The sequence below is a fragment of the Hydra viridissima genome, unplaced genomic scaffold, assembly GCF_058129835.1.
Source record: "Hydra viridissima isolate aposymbiotic clone 2 unplaced genomic scaffold, HvirCarnegie_v1 scaffold_1, whole genome shotgun sequence".
In the NCBI taxonomy this organism is placed as follows: domain Eukaryota; kingdom Metazoa; phylum Cnidaria; class Hydrozoa; order Anthoathecata; family Hydridae; genus Hydra; species Hydra viridissima.
In genome coordinates, this window is record NW_028324300.1 from 39572975 (window position 1) to 39595229 (window position 22255).

Consider the following 22255-nt stretch of genomic DNA (forward strand, 5'->3'; position numbering starts at 1 on the left):
TTTCATTGTATATTTGAATATTATAAATAAAAAAAAAAGAATCTTATTTCAAAAGCATTCCTTATTCTTAATCCGTATAAATCCGTAAAAATAATATCGGATCGGGTTCCGTTCGAAAAATATTTTTCGAATTGCAATCCGATCCGAAAGTATCGAATCGGATTTCAATCCGAAAAAATAATCCGAAAAAATTTTAACGAATTTTTTTCCGATACATTATTTTCGGATCAAATCAATCCGTAAGTAATTTGAACCGTTTAGCATAGATAATTCGGTGAACAATCCGCAATCCGATAAACAGTAACGGATCGGCGGTCTCTAACCAATTCCATAAAATTTAACCCAAAAATTAAGAATTTTTGTGAAAGTGAAAACTTTAGGACTGATTGTCATGTTGTTACCATTGTATTTTTACAATATCATTTATAAAGTTAAGATGTAATGGTTTGTATATCTGAAAAGATCACAAGTCAGTGGTGCGAGCACTCAAAGACAAGTTAGATTTTTATTGGTTGATTTTTTATAAATTTTATTAACAAAGAACATAAACACTGATAAGCATTTTAACGGAACTATTTGATCACAAAATACTAGTTTTGCAAGACAAATGTCAGTTGACTTCATGATAAATAAAGTCTTCTTTCACAAAAACACTCTTTTTCAAACCATAATAGCAAGTTTTTTCAATTTACTCAAATATATACATACAATTATTTACTAACCACAAACAATGTCCTTCAGCTGCAGGACAGAAAAAGCATGCTTATTTCCATGGCTCATGAAATTAAAGCTGTTTGCCAAATCGTCAGGTTAGAATTATTTTGTTCTATCTCTAACTTTAAACGCTGGGAGAAAATGAATTGTTAATTTTACTAAGTGATGATTACTTTTAAAATACATTTTATTTTTAAATTTTTTTTTCTAAATAGTTTCTTTAAATATAAATCATTTAAAGAATAAGTTATTATTTCTCAAAAAAGTAACAATAAAATTTTAATTAATTTTTACTTATAGAAAAAAATCAAAAACTTTCTTTCAACGTTTAAAATAGGAGATAGAACAAAATAATTCTAACCTGACGAAATTATCAGCCATGACCATTTTCATTATTCGTCTGACAGTCTCTTTCAAAGTAACACCTCCTTGAAGACCAAGATATTGTGTCTAACAAAATGTATAACGTGAACTTAAAGAAAAAATAGTTTAAGTTTGTCATTAAAACAAAAAACTCACTGTCTGCAACTTGTCCAGCGTTGAATGTCGTAATTTCTTTTCAAAATTTTGCACCTGTTCAGTGAACCTTATACCTGCAATACTTTCTTTAAAACTACAAAGTAAAAGTCAATAAATTCATCTTTAAAAGAATTTTGCACTTTTTTTAATAGAAACTTTCAACCACCAATATACTTGTTTTCAGTTTTGTTAAAATCGAAAATCATGGTTAAAAAAAAAAAAAAGGAAACCACGAAAAAAGAACAGCAGCGTATTAAGATTTCTAAAAAGAATGACGTACTTTGTTGCTCTGCTTTTTCTGTGGTTTTCTTTTTTTTTGTTTTTTACCGTGATTTTGGTCTGTCCCTACACAAGTTGAAAAGAAAAACTGATTGTGAATTTGTTTAGCACTTTAAATAATTTGTTTCTATCTGCCGATTGGTTAGAAAGCTCATTAAACGTAAGACATTCTAAACATTTCTTATATATTGCAAGAGATTTTGTTTTCCTTTGCACCCTTGATGTATTAAGTAAAAAACTGAAACACTAGAAATGTAACGTTAAAATCCAATTATTTTTGAATTCTTGCGTTTTATGTTAACTAAAATTGGAAATATGTCAACTCAAAAAACAGGCCAATATTGATATAGATGACAAGTAAAAGTCAGCATCTATTGAGCTCCTTTGCTCTACTTGTTGTGCTTTACAAAAAGTTTTTTCATCACCTGTAAATAACAGGATTTTTGAAAAAAAAAGTTTTTAGTTTAACTGTCCTTTTACAAGAAATGCTTCATTGTTAGTTCCCAGCTTCCTGTTAGCAATGTTCGACAACGATCTCTTTTTTTGTAACCAAAACTTTATGTAATCTTACCATTTCAAACTTATTAGATTCGTTAGAAACATTTGTATAAGTTTCTTTTTCTAATAATTTACTTAAACAAATGTTTGCTATAGGATAAGTCCTTTAGTGAAATTTGGTAAAAATGCAGTCATAGAAGCTGTTATTTGAAAATTTGAACAGTTAAGAAGGGTTAGATAAGTAAAAATATGTAAAGCAATTGTTTTCCTATATATTGTGACAGGTATTTCCTGAAAATTTTAAACTTTCCTATTAAAAGCCAAAGGAAGTGTCTGATTTTTTTTTGGAAAACATCACAAGAATAGAAATCTAAAGTATGTTTTCCTAATCACTTTCGTTCTCTAAATTGACTTCCCATCGATCCCAAGACACTTAGCATCTCAAGGAAAGATTCCATTTTATATTTGTTCATCTTTGTTATCTTGGTAAATATGCTCAACAATAGTTTCAATTAAATATTGATTAAATGAATCTCCTGTGCAAATCTCTTCCATTCAGTTGATAAATATATGATCAAGAACTTCTGCAAATTTTTCTAAATACAAGAAAAATGTAATGAAAGTGAAGATAGCCTAAAAAAGATAAAACCCATAAAAAGTCAATATTCAAAATACGAATACCATGGTCTAAGATCAAATCAGAAAAACTTGTTTATAGAAATCAAAGAAATTGGGTAACATTAAAAAAAAAAAAACAGCCCCCAATTTTTCAATTAAAAACCTGCCTATTGAACATATTGCAGTGTACAGTTCATAAAATACAGAGAACAATCTCAGCAAAATGCTTATCATCCATATACAAAGTTCGTCCTTCAGAAGACCTTAAATGCCACGCTAATTTTCTATCTGACAATAATAATATGTGATTCCATAGTCTATACTGTGTGATAGCAACACCACAGGGTACTGCATGCCTCAACTTGCTGCCAATTTATACAAAAGACAATAGAATTTTTTTTGGCAGCAGGAAAAATTTTATTAATGCACTATAATTCAATACATTGTAGTAAATCATGTAATATTACATTATAATCATATAATTATATAACATATCATAATACAGTTTATATTATATTTTTATATTATAATATATTATGTTTTATTTTATAATGTATTATGTTATTGTATATTACATTGTAACGTATTAAATTATATCATTATTTAATGTATTTAGTTTTATATTATTTTATCAACCGAGTAAAGTTTAATGTTTGAAAACACTCTTAACGTGATGCACAGTGAAATAAAAATTTTCATGGCAGGTTTAATAATTTTATTTATATGGCAGGTTTAATGTGTCTCCGTGTGTACTTTTTTGTACGTCTTTTAATATTTCTACGTCTTTAATATTTCTATTTTTTTAATATTTTATTTTTATTTCTACGTTTGTAAGTCGTTTTTATAAGTAATGGTCACATTTTGCGAAGTTTTTCAGAAACAACTTGCATGTTGGTATAAAACACAATCTGAAGGATGACAATGCACAGAAAACTTAAAAAATGTTAACATCCAGAAGCATAACAAGTTTGAGACAATGATAACCCAATGACTAGTATAGAGACAAGTTCCATTACTTCTATAACAGCGCATGACTTTAATCTTAATTACTAAGATTTGGTCATCTGGTTTTGCCGAGATCTATTCTTTGAAGCTAATGCAAAGGAAAGTATGATTGGATTTTTTCAAAAAGTGTTCCCAACAACATCACTGCCAAATGCTGCAACACAAAGACAAGACAAACCGCTAAATGGGTGTCAGAGCTAGCTTTATCAAGAACTGGAGTTTCAACATTGTTACGTTAGGCTGCCATGATTTAACAGAAAAAACTGGTTGTGGTATTGCTGATTATGTGCAGAAACTAGTGGGAGAGTTTCAATCCGATATGCGATATGTGTCATACACAGCTCTTAACAACGTTGTTTCTGATCTCTACTTGCCAAATGCGGCAAATATGAAGAAACGCTCGAGCCTGCTCAAACTTGAAAGTGTGCAGCACCGTACAGCACATGCTTTACGCTAATTTCTGACTGTAGACAGCCTAAGTACAGAGCTTGAAGTGGATGGTCTGTCAATTAAATGTCGAGATATTGTGTCAGCACTGCATTTTAAGGCTGAGCTGGTGGATGAAGCGCAAGCATGCTCCAAAGGTAAGACTTCTTTTGGAAAATTTAAAATCAAAGCTCAAACGTGCAAGTTGATGGAGTTAGAAGATCATTTCCGGTAATGACGAGAAAGATGCAGAAACATCAACAAACGACATACAGTCACAATGACAAGGTTTAAATTGACCTATTGCGTGAAGTACAGGTTTCACTAAAAAGAATTGGGAAAGCCGAGTTGCCTCTTGACGTAGACAAAGTCACCCTGCTTGATGAACTGGCAAATTTTCTTCAGCCTTTTTTTTCTAAAGCTTTCTGAACACCAATTGTCATCAGTAGTACAATTAGTTTACGTGGCTGCAATATATTGTGAAATGTCATGGCCATCTGCATTAGTTGAATGTTTTCTACCACTGACATAATTCTAAATTCGAAAAGGTGCATGTTAGGAGTTGATAGAGTTTTTGTTTATACATACAAAAGATTAAATTCCCAAAGATTAAACTTTGATCTTTTTTATGTTATTTCAGTTACAGTCAATAAAGGCATGGTCTGTTTTAATATGAACTAATGACTTTGATTTTATTTAATTCTGATTAATGATTATGTACTAAGCTTTTAATTGCAGCTGTAGGTGGAATAATATTAGGTGACACGAACGTATAGCGCAAGCTGGGGTCTACATTTTTGTTTTGGAAAAGCAACACTTTAATTAGTGTTGATTTTGCGCTAAAGATTCAAAAATGAATTATTACACTTTTCCATAAAAAACCTTAAGAGCATAAGAGAACATTTAGCCGTAAATTTAGTTGCACATGAAAAACATTTGCCGTAAATCAGTGCGAAAAAGAAATTCAGCCGAAAAACCATCGATACATTTGATGAGTCGATGTTAGAAATATTTGGCTCATGAGTCTGGTGAGAACAGTTGAAAATATACATTCACGTGGCCTGTTTTCTGGGGTGTTATTGGTTATTATAAAATAGCATAAAAATTCGCCCCCGCCAGAATTGTGGTTTATTTCTCTAACAAGATGGCCGGCCAGCTCTCTAACGATCTAAATATGTGAAATGTATCTATCTACGTTAGCACGCTTTGAAAAAAAAGACATAAAAAGGATTTTATGATAAAAATTTTAAAATCTGCGAATATCAAGAGTAAACTGATTTTTGTTTCGTTTTTGAGAGTTTTTTTTTTTTAGCTATTTTACATACTTTCGGAAGCTACTGTAGTTACTTTAGCAAGCTTGAATGACAGGGGGACAACGTCTTTTTTAGATGTGCTGGTTTTACTTTGCGAAATTTATGCAGTTATATCAATTTTTGAAGTTTTTCAGCTTCAAGTAATCAACTGTTGTATTTAAGTGGTTATCAGACTGGGGTATCCCTCTTTGAAGTTAAGGTGCATCTCTGATCAATGACATTGTTTTAGGTTACATGCACCTAGTTTGTCTCGGAGCAACGAAAATAATTTTGAATAAAAGTGACCCAACGCCAACCATTTGCAATCAATACTGAGTAAAATGTGTTGATCTCCTCGAAATAAAAAATTCTTTTTATTTAACTAGCAAAGTATGTGCAACACCACCCCACTCGTTGCGCTGTTTTTTCGATTTTATCTTTCGATCTCGCCAGTTGGTTTACTGAGTCTTCTAGAGGGTCGCGAAGCTTTCGCGCAGAGGGAAATAAACAGTTTTCAAAGACAAGTTTGTGAAGTTAACGGTATTTCTTTTCGATTATCCTTCAGTTAAGCGGCGTAAAATAAAAATACCCTTACGCTTTTTCAGTACTTACGGAGGAGTTTTTTTTATTACATAAAACAAAAGAAAGAAAAACTTTACATAATTACATAATTACCATGGCATAATTAACATTATTTTTATAAACTTAAAACTTTACAAGCATTACAAATTTCATCAAAGGTAAAAAATTTATTATTTTTGTTGTTTTAATTTTATTAACAAAAAAAAGGTTTTAAAAGTAAAAAAATCAAGTTTTTGATTATTTTTAATGAACTAAAAAAAAACTTTTTTAAGTTTAATGAACTTTTAAAGTTTTATGAATAAATTACTTTGATTTTGTCAAAAGAATGCCACGAGGTAGGCTAAGCGCACCAACATTCGTAGTGGAAGAACACGAAATCTTAGGTCAAGACAATTATATATATTAACTAGATATCTAACTCGCGCTTCCGCAGTTAGATATATAATTAATATATATCAATGTGTTGACCTAAGATTTCAATTATTGTCAGTTAAAATAAAACGGGTACCGGCATTAAAAACTTAAAAAACATGCTTCACTTTTTCTTACGGAAATTTTGTGAAGTTAGACATCTAGTTAATATATATCATTGGGTCAAGACGACACATAACGAAAAAACTGAAACTTTTATGATGTATGCATTATTGTAAGAGAAACAATGGTCGTTCTTAAAAGGCTTTCAATAAAGACACTTGCTAAATCATTTTTTATTGTGAAACATGGCGACTTCCTTTTGGATTAAATGCATTAAAAAATGCAATTAATGTTTATCAATGGATTTGTAAAAACTGCAAAAAGTGGCAAAGCGTTCGTGATGGTTCATTTTTTAGTTCTAGAGTAGACTGCCGCCTAGACAACTTCTATTTTATATCTATAGCTAGAGCCATAATGTACCACTGGCAGATATCCAGCATGAAACAGGCATCCAATGTAGTACAACACATAATACCGATTATATATTATAAATTATATTTTGAAGATCAACACCTTTTACATTTGTTACTTTTAAGCCAACACATATAATAAATTTTCTACTCTATATAACAGAGTTAAAGTCGCTAAAATAAATATATATTTACTTTAATAGTCGCCATAATTGTGCTATATATAGCACAATTATAGCAATTAGGCACATAAAAACACTTCAATACTACAACCACCCATAATTATTGGATCGCAGGCCCTTTCAGACGCCAAATTACAACAAAATGGTTTTAGCGTAAATTTCTTCCGATCACATTTTTTAAAATTTCGGCATTAGTTTTACTCATTTTCATTCCCATTTTAAAAAGTCGAAATTATCCACTGCGGAGTGGAGTTAGGGGGATTTTTTAAAGCAGCCTCTGAATCTGAGGTTTAAAACTTATAACTATATAATTTGTCAAAACCATTTAAATAACAAACAAGTGAAGTCACGTATGCCTATCCTTCCATGTATATTTTTTTCGAATCAACACTTTATACCAAGTTTAACACACTAAAACATCAAGTATGTATGTATGTATGTATGTATGTATGTATGTATGTATGTATGTATGTATGTATGTATGTATGTATGTATGTATGTATGTATGTATGTATGTATGTATGTATGTATGTATGTATGTATGTATGTATGTATGTATGTATGTATGTATGTATGTATGTATGTATGTATGTATGTATGTATGTATGTATGTATGTATGTATGTATGTATGTATGTATGTATGTATGTATGTATGTATGTATGTATGTATGTATGCAGGTATGTATGTATGTATGTATGTAAAACATCAAGTATGGGAATTTCTTTAATGAAAAAAGAAAAGTTTCTGATTTTATTTTTCCTGAAAAAAAAAAATCAATGATGAGGTTCATTCAACAAATATAATTATTTTAATGCAACGCAGTTGTATGTCATTATCTCTTCATTTGCCATGTATTTAATGATTGTGGCTGATAATGGACCAAAAACGAACAGCGTAAACAACGCTTAAAATGTCAACTGGACATTTTAAGCATTCATCACTTTTTGAACAAAATTGTAATTCACTTAAACAGCATTTGTTCCTTTACTTCTTTGCCATTTGAAAGATAATTGTAAAGTAAGTGAAGAGCTTCATCCCAATTCGGACATTAATCACCATTTTATTTTCTCTGAAGGTTATTTTGATTGCTATGGAAACAGCAGGAATTATATGACCCAATTTATACGAAATCAATCAAAATGATTGGGCTTGAAAAAAACCTTGATTTGAAAACAACCGAAAATTTCTAGAAACAAAACATTAGCTGATTATCTGCAGTAAAAGTCATTTATTTTTTTAAAAAAAAAAAAAAAAATAACACTGTTGTCCTCCTTCGAGAGAAAAAAAATGTCCACCGTTCGATTTTGTTTTTCGATTTTCTGAGTTCTAATTTTTTTTTTTTTCATTGACATTAAAAAAAACTTTCCGTTCTAAAAAATGATCGAATCTCATCTTAAAAACTCGAATATTTTTTTTCATAACAGTTACCATTGACGACAACAAAAAAACAATCTATTTCTTAAAATATTTCCATTATTATAATATCAATACATAAAATTACACTGTATTATCATAATTCCGTGATTTTTTGAAGTTTATTAAAACATCAAATTATTATAATATTACAGTTTTTGAAGTAAAAAACTTTCAGTTTTAATATACAACAAATATTCGCAACAAAAACTCCAAATAAAAATGAAATTCTTTCCGTTTTTTTTCCACCTTTCATGTTTTAAAAGAAAATTGTTTTTTTCTTTCTAAAATTGTTTTATATTTCATTTCATAAATAATTCTCACATTATTTATACATTTTACATTTTTATTTAACAAATTAAAAATATTTAAACAATCAAAAGTAATTCTTATCACTTCAACTTTTTCAACTCTTCGATGTTAAAAAAACTTTCTTGTATTACATATACTTTTTACATATTTACATTTGTATTTATTTTTTATTTAACATATTAAACATTTTTCGTGTTTCTTACTTTAAACTCTTCGATGTAATAAAACCATTCTCCACGGTAGTAGATCCTCAACTCCTTGAAGTTCAAACCACGAAGCCATTCACAAATGTCGTCGATGAAGTTCGTGTCGTAGTGAAGGGAAAGATATAATACTTCAGCGAGTCGAATCCATGGAAGGACAAAACGTTCAAACTCGTTAATTGATACGAAAGTATAACCATGGATGTTTAACCGCTCAATCTTATGTGTCGGTGTCCATCCATCGATCTTCACTGGATGATCTAACGAGACACTACGAACGTTGGTCGAACATAAAGTGACAAGTTTTTTCTCATCCTCAGATAAAATCTTTTTATAAACACGTAATAAATTCAACTTGCATCCTGCGGCAGACAATTTCTCCATGAAATATTTAAAATGTGAAACTTCATGAGCAGTTGTTCTATCGTTTATATCAATCGTCCACTTTTGTTCATCGATTGATTTTTTCAAGTCCTCGGTAATTGACGCCTGCGCTTCAAAGAAGCACTTGATGAATATCTCTCGGGTGTCATCTGAAGAAGAAGAAGAATAACAACATATTAATATTATTATTAATATTTATTTGCAACAACAATTACTCAAGACAATCAACTTTAAACATTTTGAAAACACGATATCGTGTTTAATAAAAGTAAAACGGATATGATTTTGTATATCGAAGAGATTAAAACAATCCGAAAGATCACAAATCAATTCCAAAAATACTTTTTATTTCATAAATATTTACTAAACAAATAAATAAGTTACGAAATACAGAACTAAAATATTTTATGAAACTTGTCGTACGCCGTTTTCAAACTTTGGTCGCGTTACAACCAATAGAAATACGAATAACAAGTCAGCCAATCAGATGCTTACTCAAAAGCATTGAAAGAGCGCGCAAATTGATTTTAAAGTCGCGTGAGATTTTTGATGCAAAATGATTTACTTTTGAAATGAGATAAAAACATTTCACTTTCTATTTCTTTGCTTTAGCAACGAAAAATATTAAAAACTAAACGAAAGCACGTCAATTAGAAGCGGTAAAAGTCGATTAAAATTGTCAAAGCGGTTAGAAAATACATTTTTAAAATTTTCAAACGAAGAGTATCGCATAAGAATTTCATGGTCATCTACTTTTAAACTTTCAAACTAGTTTTGAAGAGAAAAAATATCAAATAATCTTTTTAACAAAACCAAAAAAACACAATTTTACAACTTTAATCAAAGAAATACTACGTCATTGTTTTAGCTGAACTTTTTATCGCTTTTTACCTAAAATCTCAACTTAAACAAATATATTATTATAATAAATTATTCTGTTCAAAATTAATTCTAACATTATACATAAGAATAAAATCATGAACACTTACTTTTTCACACCGCTCGTTCAGAAATAATTGTTTACAAGAAAATAAATAAAGTTAGGGATTTTCATCCGTGAAACAACTCAACTCCTGCGGCGATGCTCTCGTTTGAAAAACGTTCGTTCGCTCATAATTGTTTATGAAAATCCACCAGAGTGTGAAAGTTTCAGTTGTAATTGAAAATTCGAATCAACATTCGAATTTTCAAATACAACTTAAAACCTCATTCTGGTTTAATTTTGTGGAAGCGTTTAAAGTTCTGTTAATATGCAGTTAGAAATCGTTCTCTTCACTCTAATTGTCGTGATTAGGGTTTCTCAAACGGAATCCCGGAGGTAAAAAACCATCCCGTTATCCCGGAATTTCAATGAAATTTCCCGGGAATCCCGGTAATTTTTTAAAACATTCTAAACATTTATAAAGGTTTTTAAAATATTATTACTCAAAATTTGAGTACAAATTACTTCCTTTTCCCTTTTGTAAATTTCTATAAAAATTAGGAAGATATATTATAAAGGGCAATTAAATCACCAATATTTTGCAGTTTTGATTTGTGTCTAAAATAGATAAAATATTATTGAATTTGATTTATGAATAGATTTGATTTACTTAAATTTTATATGTTGTAACTTACAGCATATAAAGCTTAAATAAACAAACCAAATCCATTTATAAATCAAATTCAATAATAATATTTTATATATCTTAGACACAAACCAAAACTGCAAAATATTGGTGACTAATCTAATAAATAATCACAATTGCAAGAAATTACAATGAATAAAGGGGAGTCCCTGATATGTTAAATATAAAATAACTACGGACAAGTTACAAATACTTGTACGTGCAAAAAAAGTAATTAGTTACGCATAAAAGTTGGTAGTTAGAAAGTAAAGTAATTATTTACGTTAAGAAAGTAGTCAGTATGTAAAAAGTGAAATCAGTGAAAAACCAAGTAGGTAAAGTTTAAAATATATGTTTAGTAATTTTAACTAATTTAAAATAATTAATCTACAATCAGCACACTAATTCGGGATTTTTATTGTAGGTAATATAGTTTTATATTTTAGTATATTTTTATCTATTTAATTAATAGGATAATAAATATACCGCATCATGTCAAGTGGATCTAAGGCAAGGCAAAATTTTACCAAAGAAAAAAACACAGAATCTGCCACTTGTAATATATGTAAAACAACAATGTGTAAAGGATTTTCAACAAGTGGTCTTCTTCGTTATTTAAAAAATCTTCACATGGAAGCATAGCCGCCGAGAGAGGGGGTGGGGGAGGGAGTGGGGTGGACGGAGAAGATTCCCGGGGCCCCGCGTGTGCGCAAACAATTTTTTAAAGTAATTTTTAAAATATTTAAATAGTTTTGACTTTTAAAAGATTTAATTAACTTTTATTTTTCATTTTCAATGACCAGACACGTTTCTTTTGGTCCTGGGTATGTAATTGATCATAATGAGGGCCCCTTTAGAGAAGAAACGAAAAAAAGATCAAACGAAGAAACAAATTTTGAAGTTAGAAATGCTCAACCTAAAATTACGTCATTTATAAAAAAGGAATCTTTAGAAGTTGTTTCAAAATTTGCGGGTATAGATGGCTTTTCTATTAATGCCATTGCAAAATCTGAGTTTATAAGAAAATCTTTATCTGATAAAGGAATGATATTGACAAAAAACCTTTCACATGTAATGAATTTTGTAAAAAGTCAACACCATCCACCAAAACAAGGAGTGCTTAAGGAAAACACTATGCAAATTCAAGGTGGCTCAACATTCTCTATTTCGATGGACGAATACACATCTTTAAAAAATCGTCGCTATTTGAATTTAAATGTGCATTCATTAACTAGGCTTTGGAACTTGGGCATGATTCGAATAGTTGGGTCGCTTTCAGCTGAAAAGATTATTGATATGGTTGAAAATAAGTTATCCGAATTTAATTTATCTACAAAGAAGCATATAATTTCTAGTGTAACTGACGGTGCATCAGCTATGAAAAAATATGGAAGATTAAGCGGGATGGAAGATTAAGCGGGATGGAACATCAACTTTGTTATGCACATGGACTACATTTACCAGTTTGTTATGTTCTCTACAAAAAATCAGTGACTTCAAATTCATCGGGCAGTGAGTGTAATGCATCAGACAGTCAGAATTCTGATGAAAATAATAGTGAAGATGACGAGTCTGAAGAAATCGATTTTACAACTTCAGTGAATTTACAGTCAAGCCAAAACAACGATTTATTAAATTTGCGAGAAGTTGAGATCACTGAAGAATTATTAGGCTACATAAGTATTGCACAAACAATTCAAAAGGTCCGGAGAATTGTACGAATGTTTCGTAAATCACCACTCAAAAATGAAATTTTACAAAAATACGTAAAAACTACATACAATAAAGAACTCAAGTTAATACTGGATGTAAAGACACGGTGGAATAGCCTTCTTGCAATGTTGGAACGATTTATTGCATTAAAAACATGTATGTTAAAAGCATTGATAGATTTTAAACACAACAATATTAACAATATTTCGGAAGATGAGTATTTAGTGGTGCAGACTGTAGTAACAGCGTTGCAACCAATTAAATTGGGAATTGAAAGACTTGGCCGACGCAACGCATCCCTACTTGATGCAGAGGGTGTATTAGTGTTTATATTAGATGTTTTGCGCAAAAATAAAGATTGTTTTTCGACTAAAATGCTGCATTATGTGCAACAGAGAATCGTTGAAAGACGGAATAAAAATTTAGTTGGCTTGCTAAAATATTTAAATAATCCATCAAATTATAAACACGAATCGGACATAGATTCTGTATTATTATTGCCTTCCAAATCAGTCCTTCAAGCTACGGCTAAAAAATTATTTTCGAAGCTATTTGTTGAGGATATTGATGGTGGTGGAAATTCCGCTGAAATTGAGGAATTAAAATGCAGTAATGATCGGACCGAAATGTCGTTTATGGCCGAACCAAATTTGAAGACAACATCTGAATTAACACTTCATCAAAAATTGGATGCTGCCATTACGAACGTTAGTCGAATTGAGAGTCCAGAAGATGTATTATATGACGTTAAAAATATTACAAAAGAAATGGATATTTTTTATGCAACGAAAAAGCGTACAAATAATTTAGAAAAATTATATAATGCTCTACTAACTATCCCACCAACATCAATCGATTCAGAAAGAGCATTTTCGGCAGCAAGTCTTTTTGTTACGAAAATTCGGTCATCGTTAAGTGATAGCGCTATTGACAATTTATGTTTTTTAAAAAATTATTTTAAAATTTAATCTGTATAAAAAATATAATGTTATTGAAGTTTATATTTGTTTTGTTTTAAGAGTCTAAGTTTCTAAGAAATATTTTGTATTTATTTTCTTGTTAAATGTAATAGTATTAAAAAAGCGTTTTTTTTTATATTTATTTGAATTTACACATCTCCCCACCTCTTGCTTGTCACCTAACCCCAGGATTTCCCGGGATCCCAGGAAATTAATCATTTTTGTCCCGGAATTCTGGGAATTAGATTTTTACGGGAAAGGAGAAGCCCTAGTCATGATACGCTTCGTATATTCTCAGTTCTCTTGAGAATCTTTACATTCGTAATATTCTCAGTTCTCCTGAGAATATTTAGAGCGTCTCATGACAACTTTTAAAAATAAGAACGTGATTGGAGTTTTTGTACTTTTTTTTATAGAAACTTTCAAACAAACAAAAAATACTTGTTTTTGCTAAAATCGAGAAACATTGGCACTATGATAAACAAATTTTAAACTCCATTCTTATCCCTCTATTTAGTGCTATAAGAGCGATCTTATTGATCATCTAAAGAGTTCTGTCGACCAAAAAGTCAAAATAGAAAGAATTGAAGTAAAATTTTTTTATTTACAAATGAAATTTTGATGTGAGGCTTTTCATTTTAAAATTTAGATCATTATCATAAAAAAAGTAGTTAGTCTGACTAAAGGAGACCACATGTTGAATAAGTAAAGAAACTAAAATCAGAAATTTAAAAAAATTACAAAAGAAAAATAAAAAAAAAAAAAAAAAAAAAAGGAAGGCGAATCCGATTCGCTTGGCGCTCTACATAACTTTATTTATTTTATCATCAAACATAAGGTATTCTAAACATTTCCTATATATTGAATATTGAGACTTAAAAACAGGAATGGTCACTGTGCTGCTACAAAAAGCTCAAGAAATATCAATAGACCTTTATGTCATTATTAGAATAGACTTTAATGTCATTCACAAAAAACAGCGTTTACAAGCCGAAAGGTGCTTTTCTCATAAAAATGGAAAAATCCTCTTCAAATAGTTAACTAAGAATTATTCAAATAAATGAGTTTAAAAGTAATATTCAAAACTGTCATTAAACGTAGACAAAATTTAATATTTTTTTTTCTCAATCCTACTAAAGTTGATAATTTATACTCCTGTTGCTTTATTTGCATTATTTTATCATCAAATATAAGATATCCTAAACATTTTTTATATATTGAGTATTTAGACTTTAAAACAGGAATGGTCACGGTGCTGCTACTAGGTGCTTTGGAGTTTAAGGATGGGTTTAATGATATACATGCTTATCTACATTATGAACACGCGTTGCTTAGTCTTCTATCGGCTGTTAATAGTAATGCGAGGAAGCTAATTCTAGTAAAACAAGATGCCCTTTAAAGCAATACCACCCAAAGACATTAATTAATATTTTACAATAACGAATAAAAAATGTAAAGACGCCAACGCCCAAAAACATTAGAACCGATATAAAAAGGTGGAGTGAGAAATATAAAAAGATTAGAAGAGATTAGAAGAAAAGAGATTAGAAGAGAAAGATTAGAAAAAGAGTCTGAGGGTCGAAAAGGATCGGAGAAGGTGAACGGGGTTCGATGGGTGAACGGGGAGATACAAAACAGAAGTGTAAGTTGAAGTTAGAGTTAGTTGGAGTCAGTCTGTGAATGCTGAATAAAAAAAAGATATACGAAAGGAGTTTTGATTAATTTTATAAAAGGAGTTTAAAAGATATAGCATTTATAATTTTAAGTTGAGAAATTTTTTATTAAAGATTACGGAACATTAAAAGAAAAGAATTATTATTATTAGAGATTTAAAGGAGAAATATTGCGCGTAAAGAAAAGTACGCGCGTATTTTAATACTGTTCAGAGTGCTACCATTACACAGAACCAAGAGGCATCCCCACTCACCTTTAACCCAAACCTCCTAACCTCTATCAAAACACCCAAAACCCCATCCCAATTCCCCTGAATATATTGTCAGAAGAGTTAGAGTAACACAACAAAACCCCGCCTCACAGTAATTGTAAATATAGTAAATAAACGGGCAAATAGGATAGGTCAGGCATAAAGAATGTTTTGAACATAAATTTGATGAAGACAAATGAATTTTTCTTTCAATTAGAATTTGTAGAGCGAATAATATCCAGTATGATAAAAATAAATGTATTTTTAATTTTTTGTTAGGGACGACTAACAAATCTCACTCGCTGACAGAAATTGGTTTCATAAAAACTGAAACACTTTAAAGTTTTGAAAATAAACACTTTAAGTATAATATTTAGTTCGATTATAATATAGATATTAATAAATTTATATCAAGTTGGTCTGTGACTATACAGATATTATCAACAATAGAAATTTCTTAAAATTTAGCCTGAAGGGTGGTTCCACAATTATTTAGTGATTCAGAGAGACCGCTACCTGTAACTTTAGTGATTGCTAAAAAAATAGCAACGGCTTATCAATATCTTTATTACTTTTACTTATCTTCCAACATTCTTTTTTAAGATCTAAAAAAAAAACAATTTTTTTTTGTTCTATAAAAATATTCGCAAAAATCTACTAAATAGTAAAAATTTCCTTTCCCAAAATTTAATATTGTTTATTGGCAAAACTAATATTTTCTGACTGTTTTTTAAGTATCAGTTTAAGCATAAAGTTAAAGAATAATTGAGCTCTAATTATTTTAATTACTGTTCTAAATACCAATATCTTTAACAGTGATATTTGAAAACACGTTTAAATTCTTATCGGCTGTATTTATTTTTTTACTGCGTACTCATTTAATTATTTGTCTTAAATAGATTTAAAAAATCTAAAAATTCGACAATAAACTTAATCTGCAACCTGATAAAAAGAAAACAGAATTTGCTGACAAAAAGAATGAGATGGAAAGCAATTTTCTATAACAACAAACATTTAAAGTATAAACAAAACAATAGATCTGAAACTTTCGAAATTAATATTGAGAAATGCCCTCAACAAGTTAAAGAAATGGCAGCTTCTAGTTTATTATTTTATAGCCAATAATTACCAGTAATTTCTTTTTCAAACCAATAGAAATCTCCCACCTTATGATCAATAGGACTTACAAATACACGAGAATCTAAAAGAAAAAATTAACATTAAAGAAAAATTAAAGCAATACATAATTTATATAATACCTAAAAATATTGTACATAAATAGATGAAATAATTACAAAAACAAGAATTATAGAAACTTAGGTTCGTCAGTGAAGATTCTATTCTAAAAACAGGATTGGTCACGGTGCGGCTACAAAAAGCTAAAGAAATATCAATAAACCTTTTTAACTCTGTACAACATCATTGAATATTTTTCCTGAAAAACTAACATCTAATAACAACCTGTTCAACTAAACTATATTAAAAAGTTGCCAAATATTCTTTTTGAAATTTACAAAAAAAAAAAAGACATTCTATTTTTCCTTTCACCCATCATGTGTAAAATATAAAAAAAGACTTCTTGATGGAACTCTCAAACAAAACTGAAACATTTAAACTGTTATATTTAAAACCTTTTTTGAACTCTTGTTATGTTTTCAGGGGAAGAAACTTTACGATAAATACAGCCCAGTTTAAGTTCAGATTCGAAACGTCGGTTTTAAAGGGAACAATTCAGTTCAACATGTCGATAAAAATACAGAATAGAACTGTTAGGCTCGAAACAAACCCCATTTGAAATGAAAAACAAGTTGAAAACAGATTATATTTTTTGTTAGCGAAAATTGAAATACGTGACCTCAAAAAACTAATCAATATTGAGCTAAATAACGATAAAAACATAGTAGTTACTAAGCTACTTAGCTCAACTGGATGTGCTTTCCTCAAAAGCATTTATATAAAATATTGTATTACACCCTCTTATATAAAAAACAGTGTTTACAAATCGAAAGAGCAGGGATGACAGCGATTAGTTTACTTTAAGTGGTAAAGTTTTTTTTATTGTAAGAAATTGTTTAAAAGAGAAAAAACAACAAGAGACTTCGCAGAGAAGAAAAAAAAGAACTAAAACCCTATTCTATCAATCTATTTTAACCTAATATCCTTTTTTCAAGTGGTGCTTTCTGTTAGCAATATTCGAAATCGAACATATTTTGCAACTGAAACTTTATAAACTTAAAACCAAGAATCTAGCGATTAAACGTCAAAAACTGATGTTGAACTTAAAGCGTTTCTAAGGGTCTAATAGTTCTGAATGATTGCTTTTAGCTGCAATTTGACCAACGCAATTTTTTTTTTATAAATTTTAGAAGTCAATGTCACCAGGTGCTGATGAGTTTAAGGATGGATATGTTATGAACATGAGTTGCTTAGTTTTCTATTAGCTGTTAACATTAGATACCCATATTCTTAGAGCAACAGTTTACATTTAGCATTTGTTTTCGTTTCTATTTTCGTTCAACCAAGCAAAATGAACTTAACCCTTAATGACCCAGGTATCAGATCTGATACACAAATTTTAAACCACTGTATTTTTTAAATGGAAGCTTGTTTTTATCTGAAAACACCCATTGTTACAAATGTGAGAAGTGAATTTTCGATTTTGTACAATTAGTACTTTTCAACCAGGTAGATTTTTCAGTTTGTAAACATTTGAAAACGGCATTTGCGAGGAGTGGTTCACGTGGTGTTTACCAAGTCGTCGTGTTGGTTTGACAAGGTTCTAACTGATCCGCGAGTAGTTTTGAGTAAATCAATTTTAAAAATTGTTATGTTCCTACCATAAAAAATTATTAAAATCAGTCGATAATATTTTTTACTCATGATAACATAAGCATTTCCTATAAGTATAACTATTTTTTATTAAAAAATGTTTCACTCTTCATAGAAAAATGAATACCCCCAAAATGCAGTTAGAACCTTGTCATAGTGAAATAATCATATTCTCACTATGACAAGGTTCTAACTGCTGTTTAACGGTATTTAGAAACATGTTAGTTACTTTGAAATTTTGTGACTGAAGCAGTTAGTTACTTTAAACTTTGTAACTGAAACAATAATATAATAAAAAGCTAATTTTAATAAATTAGATTATTGTTTCAGTCATAAAACAAGGTTACAACATTTTGTTTACTCTTTTTTTTTTTTTTTTTTGTACTACATTTTTTGGTACATTTTAAAATCATTACATTAAGTACAACCCTTAAAAAAGAACAACTCGATAGTAATCTCTGTCCTCGAGAGGAATAAACGGAAATGCAGCTTTAATATCTGTTTTTTTTTAAGTCTGCAAGTCCCTTTGTACAATTTTAAATCTTTGGTTTTGCATTCAAAACAGTGGAAGTTGATGGACTTGTTGCTGCATTCTTTCTGTTAGGTTTTTCATTGAACTTGACATTCGCACATTTCATAGGTCCATCGCGATCATGGCTAGATTTAAAATGTTTAATGTGAGATGTTTAAGTAAATATTAGAATAGCAACGTTAGAAAAAGGAACTGACTTGTAATTAAACAGCTTTGCTCTTACTGAATACTCCTTGAACTCATGTGGTTTCATTTGAATGATACGACAAGGATTTTTTCTGTGAACTTGTTTCAACATCCTTATCAATTCAATTGCACTATAAAAATCAGTTTTCCTCATGAGCTTTTCAATTTCGCTATGGGCATGATCCACCTCTTGGACGCATGAATGACCTGAAGGGAATATTTCATAGTGATTGAGTTAATGTTAGGATTGTCTCTTAAAAAATGTAACACAGCATTTGATAATATACTATTCCGATTTTGAGGAACGCAGGAGTTAGACCAAGTAATTAAGCCACTTACGTCGTTTTCCTCTGCCACATCACTCAAAATTTTGCAAAAGGCAATGGCAAGATCATTGCCACTTCTTTCCGCCATTGATTCAGTCCACAGTACACTTTTTGACGAAAAGTCATTTATAATGCACAGTACACTTTTTGACGAAAAGTCATTTATAATGCACAGTACACTTTTTGACGAAAAGTCATTTATAATGCACAGTACACTTTTTGACGAAAAGTCATTTATAATGCACAGTACACTTTTTGACGAAAAGTCATTTATAATGCACAGTACACTTTTTGACGAAAAGTCATTTATAACGCACAGCACATTAAAAGTGTTTTCAGCAACTTTAAACTTCTCACAAAGGTCGCATCTATCCTTTTTGGGAATGTGAAAACCAAGATTGAATTCGGTGGAGAAAATATGGAGTAAATAGATTTTTTTACTGGCTCAACATTTTCGTTTATACATTTCTCTTTGTAAAGATTATACATTTTTGAAATATTAAGGTATGATTCAAGGTATGCTCTATTGGTACTTACACGACAATGTGACTGAACTATTAAAAAAGATTTTATGTGATCCCTAGCTGAGTTGTTGTACGTTTTAGTGCACTGTGCGGTGTACGTTTGCCTTTCATGATTTTACCTCGCAGATCTTGTGCAGGAGTATTTGTTTTAACATATTTGGTGTTGTGAGCTGTGTAAACTAGCTTTTGTGAAATTGACAGTATAGTTAGGTAAAATGTTTTGCAAACACGGACTTCTTCTCCTTTTATATGAAAAAAATATCTAAAGGCGTAATTCCTTTTTGAAAAAATTTGTTTTTCAGCGTGGTCATCAGTTTTTATTTGCATTTTCACTACAATTGTTTTCTTCGTGGTTTCTCTTTTAACTACGTAGCCTGATTTTTATTATTGCCACAAAAACGTTTTATTACAAGTTGTTTAAATTTTAATATTACTGATATTTTTTATTTAATAAGTTAAAATAGTTAATGTCAAATTAGAACACTTTTTGTTGATTTTTAGACCTATTTTTTAAATGATTTTTGATGGGTATAAAATTCTCTATCATGATAGTTAATAAAAACCAGCAAGAGATTATGAAGTTATTGTTAGTTAGAACCTTGTCAAACTAAATATTAGTTAAATAAAGTTGCAGATAGAACTTTGGCACTTTAGCAGTTTGCTTGTTTTGCGCTATACCGTTGTAAATTTCAGTTTATTTTGTTCATCATGATTTAAATAGTTTAATAAAATGATTAAGTCATTTTTGGCAAAAATGTCAGTTAGAACCTTGTCAAACCAACGCGACGAAGTGTTGTTTTTACTTCTATTTCATATTGGTTTTATAAATTTTTGTGCTGTTTTTTACTTTTTTTTTTAGAATCAAGGTGCAGGAAAACTTTATAAACTACTTCATGCCTTTTGGTTATCAAATATGCATAACATTTGCTAATTGCATTTGTATGTATCAAATTTGATACAATTGCCGTTTAAGTATGAAAGCTTTTTCAAAAAAGTTCAAGTTTTTATTTTTATTTATTTAAACAAATATAGAAAAAAGTTTTATTGTATATTTGTTTAGATGAATGAAAATAAAAAGATAACTGTCTCTGATATTTTAAACTATGTATTTGATGGAGAAAGTGATTTTGGGGAGAGTGATGAAAGTGACAATGAGTTTGATTTGGGAAATGATGAAGCCAATACTAATATTGAAGAAAAGTGAAAATGAATATGATTCAACAAGTGGTGATGAGCCATTAGCATGTATAGCATCAAGACCAGTTGAGAATGCTAATGAGACACCTATTAACAAAAATAATACTACACCAACTACTTTTATATGGAGAAGTAAGAACTTTGAACCCCTAAATGACGTAAACTTCAAGGAGCCTGGAATGACACCAACACCAGATATGGAAAAAACACCCTTTCAATATTTTAAATTGCTTGTTAGTGATGAGATGCTGAAAAATACCACAGAGCAAACAAATATTTATATTTTGCAATCAAAAGGTACAGAAAAAAGCATACTAAGAAAGGATATTGAGAAGTTTATTGGTGTATTTCTCAGGATGGGTTTGGTAAGGCTCCCAAGTCGAAGATCATATTGGGAAACATTTATGACCTATGATGGGGTTTCTTCAGTTATGGGAAGGAACAAATTTGAAATGATTCTTTGGAATATTCATTTTGTAAACAGTTTAGAAAAAGCCGAGGAAGAAAAAGCAAATGACCGCATATGGAAGTTACAAACATGGGTGAAAGAGCTTCGCCAAAACTTTCTGAGAGTTTCACCAGAAGAGTTTCACGCTGTTGTTGAGATAATGGTTCCTTTTAAAGGGAAGTCCCTACCGCGTCAGTACTTGCCTAAAAAGTCACATAAGTGGGGGTTCAAGCTTTGGGGTCGTAGTGGCATTTCAGGCTTTTTGTATGACTTTGATATTAATCAAGGGAAGTTAAAAAGCATTTCTGATACAAGTTTAGCTGTCAGTGCAGATCTAGTACTCAATTTGACTTCTTCACTGCCTGATAAACACAACTTCAATGATGTTTGAATAGTTTGATAGTCGAATTGAGGAAGCGTAACATTTATTTTGTAGGAACAACTAAAGGTTCACGAATAAAGAAGACACTTCTTCATTCGTGAACCTCTAACTGTTGAGTGTAATTATTTATCTTTATTCCTTAAATTCCCTGGCCCTACAATTTGAGTATCTACAATCATTTGAAATCTGCTTCAACTTAGGACGTTAAATAGGCTAGAACACTTAAGATAAAGTCAAAAAAATTAAAGTTGTTTAAAATATTAGTACAATTATGCCCGTTGTATCAGATTTGATACAACTCAAAAAAGTGCATTG

The 22255-nt window shown here is 30.0% G+C and overlaps 2 protein-coding genes across 2 annotated transcripts in view; both read right to left on the reverse strand.

Annotated features, from left to right (window-relative positions):
- Positions 1-8885: 8885 nt before the first annotated feature.
- On the reverse strand, positions 8886-17978 carry LOC149894939 (uncharacterized). The gene is made up of 3 exons (XM_090080231.1): positions 17975-17978; positions 16646-16717; positions 8886-9462 (listed from the first exon to the last, which is right to left on the reverse strand). The coding sequence occupies exons 1-3, from the start codon at positions 17976-17978 to the stop codon at positions 8906-8908; spliced, it is 633 nt and encodes a 210-aa protein (XP_089936357.1). The 3' UTR covers positions 8886-8905.
- LOC149894940 (NACHT, LRR and PYD domains-containing protein 3-like) overlaps positions 16137-22255 on the reverse strand; it is a 40704-nt gene continuing 34585 nt past the window's right edge. Inside the window, exon 9 of the mRNA XM_090076761.1 lies at positions 16137-16717. The gene's annotated coding sequence lies outside the window, so the exon portion shown is untranslated. The remainder of the gene's footprint in view (positions 16718-22255) is intronic.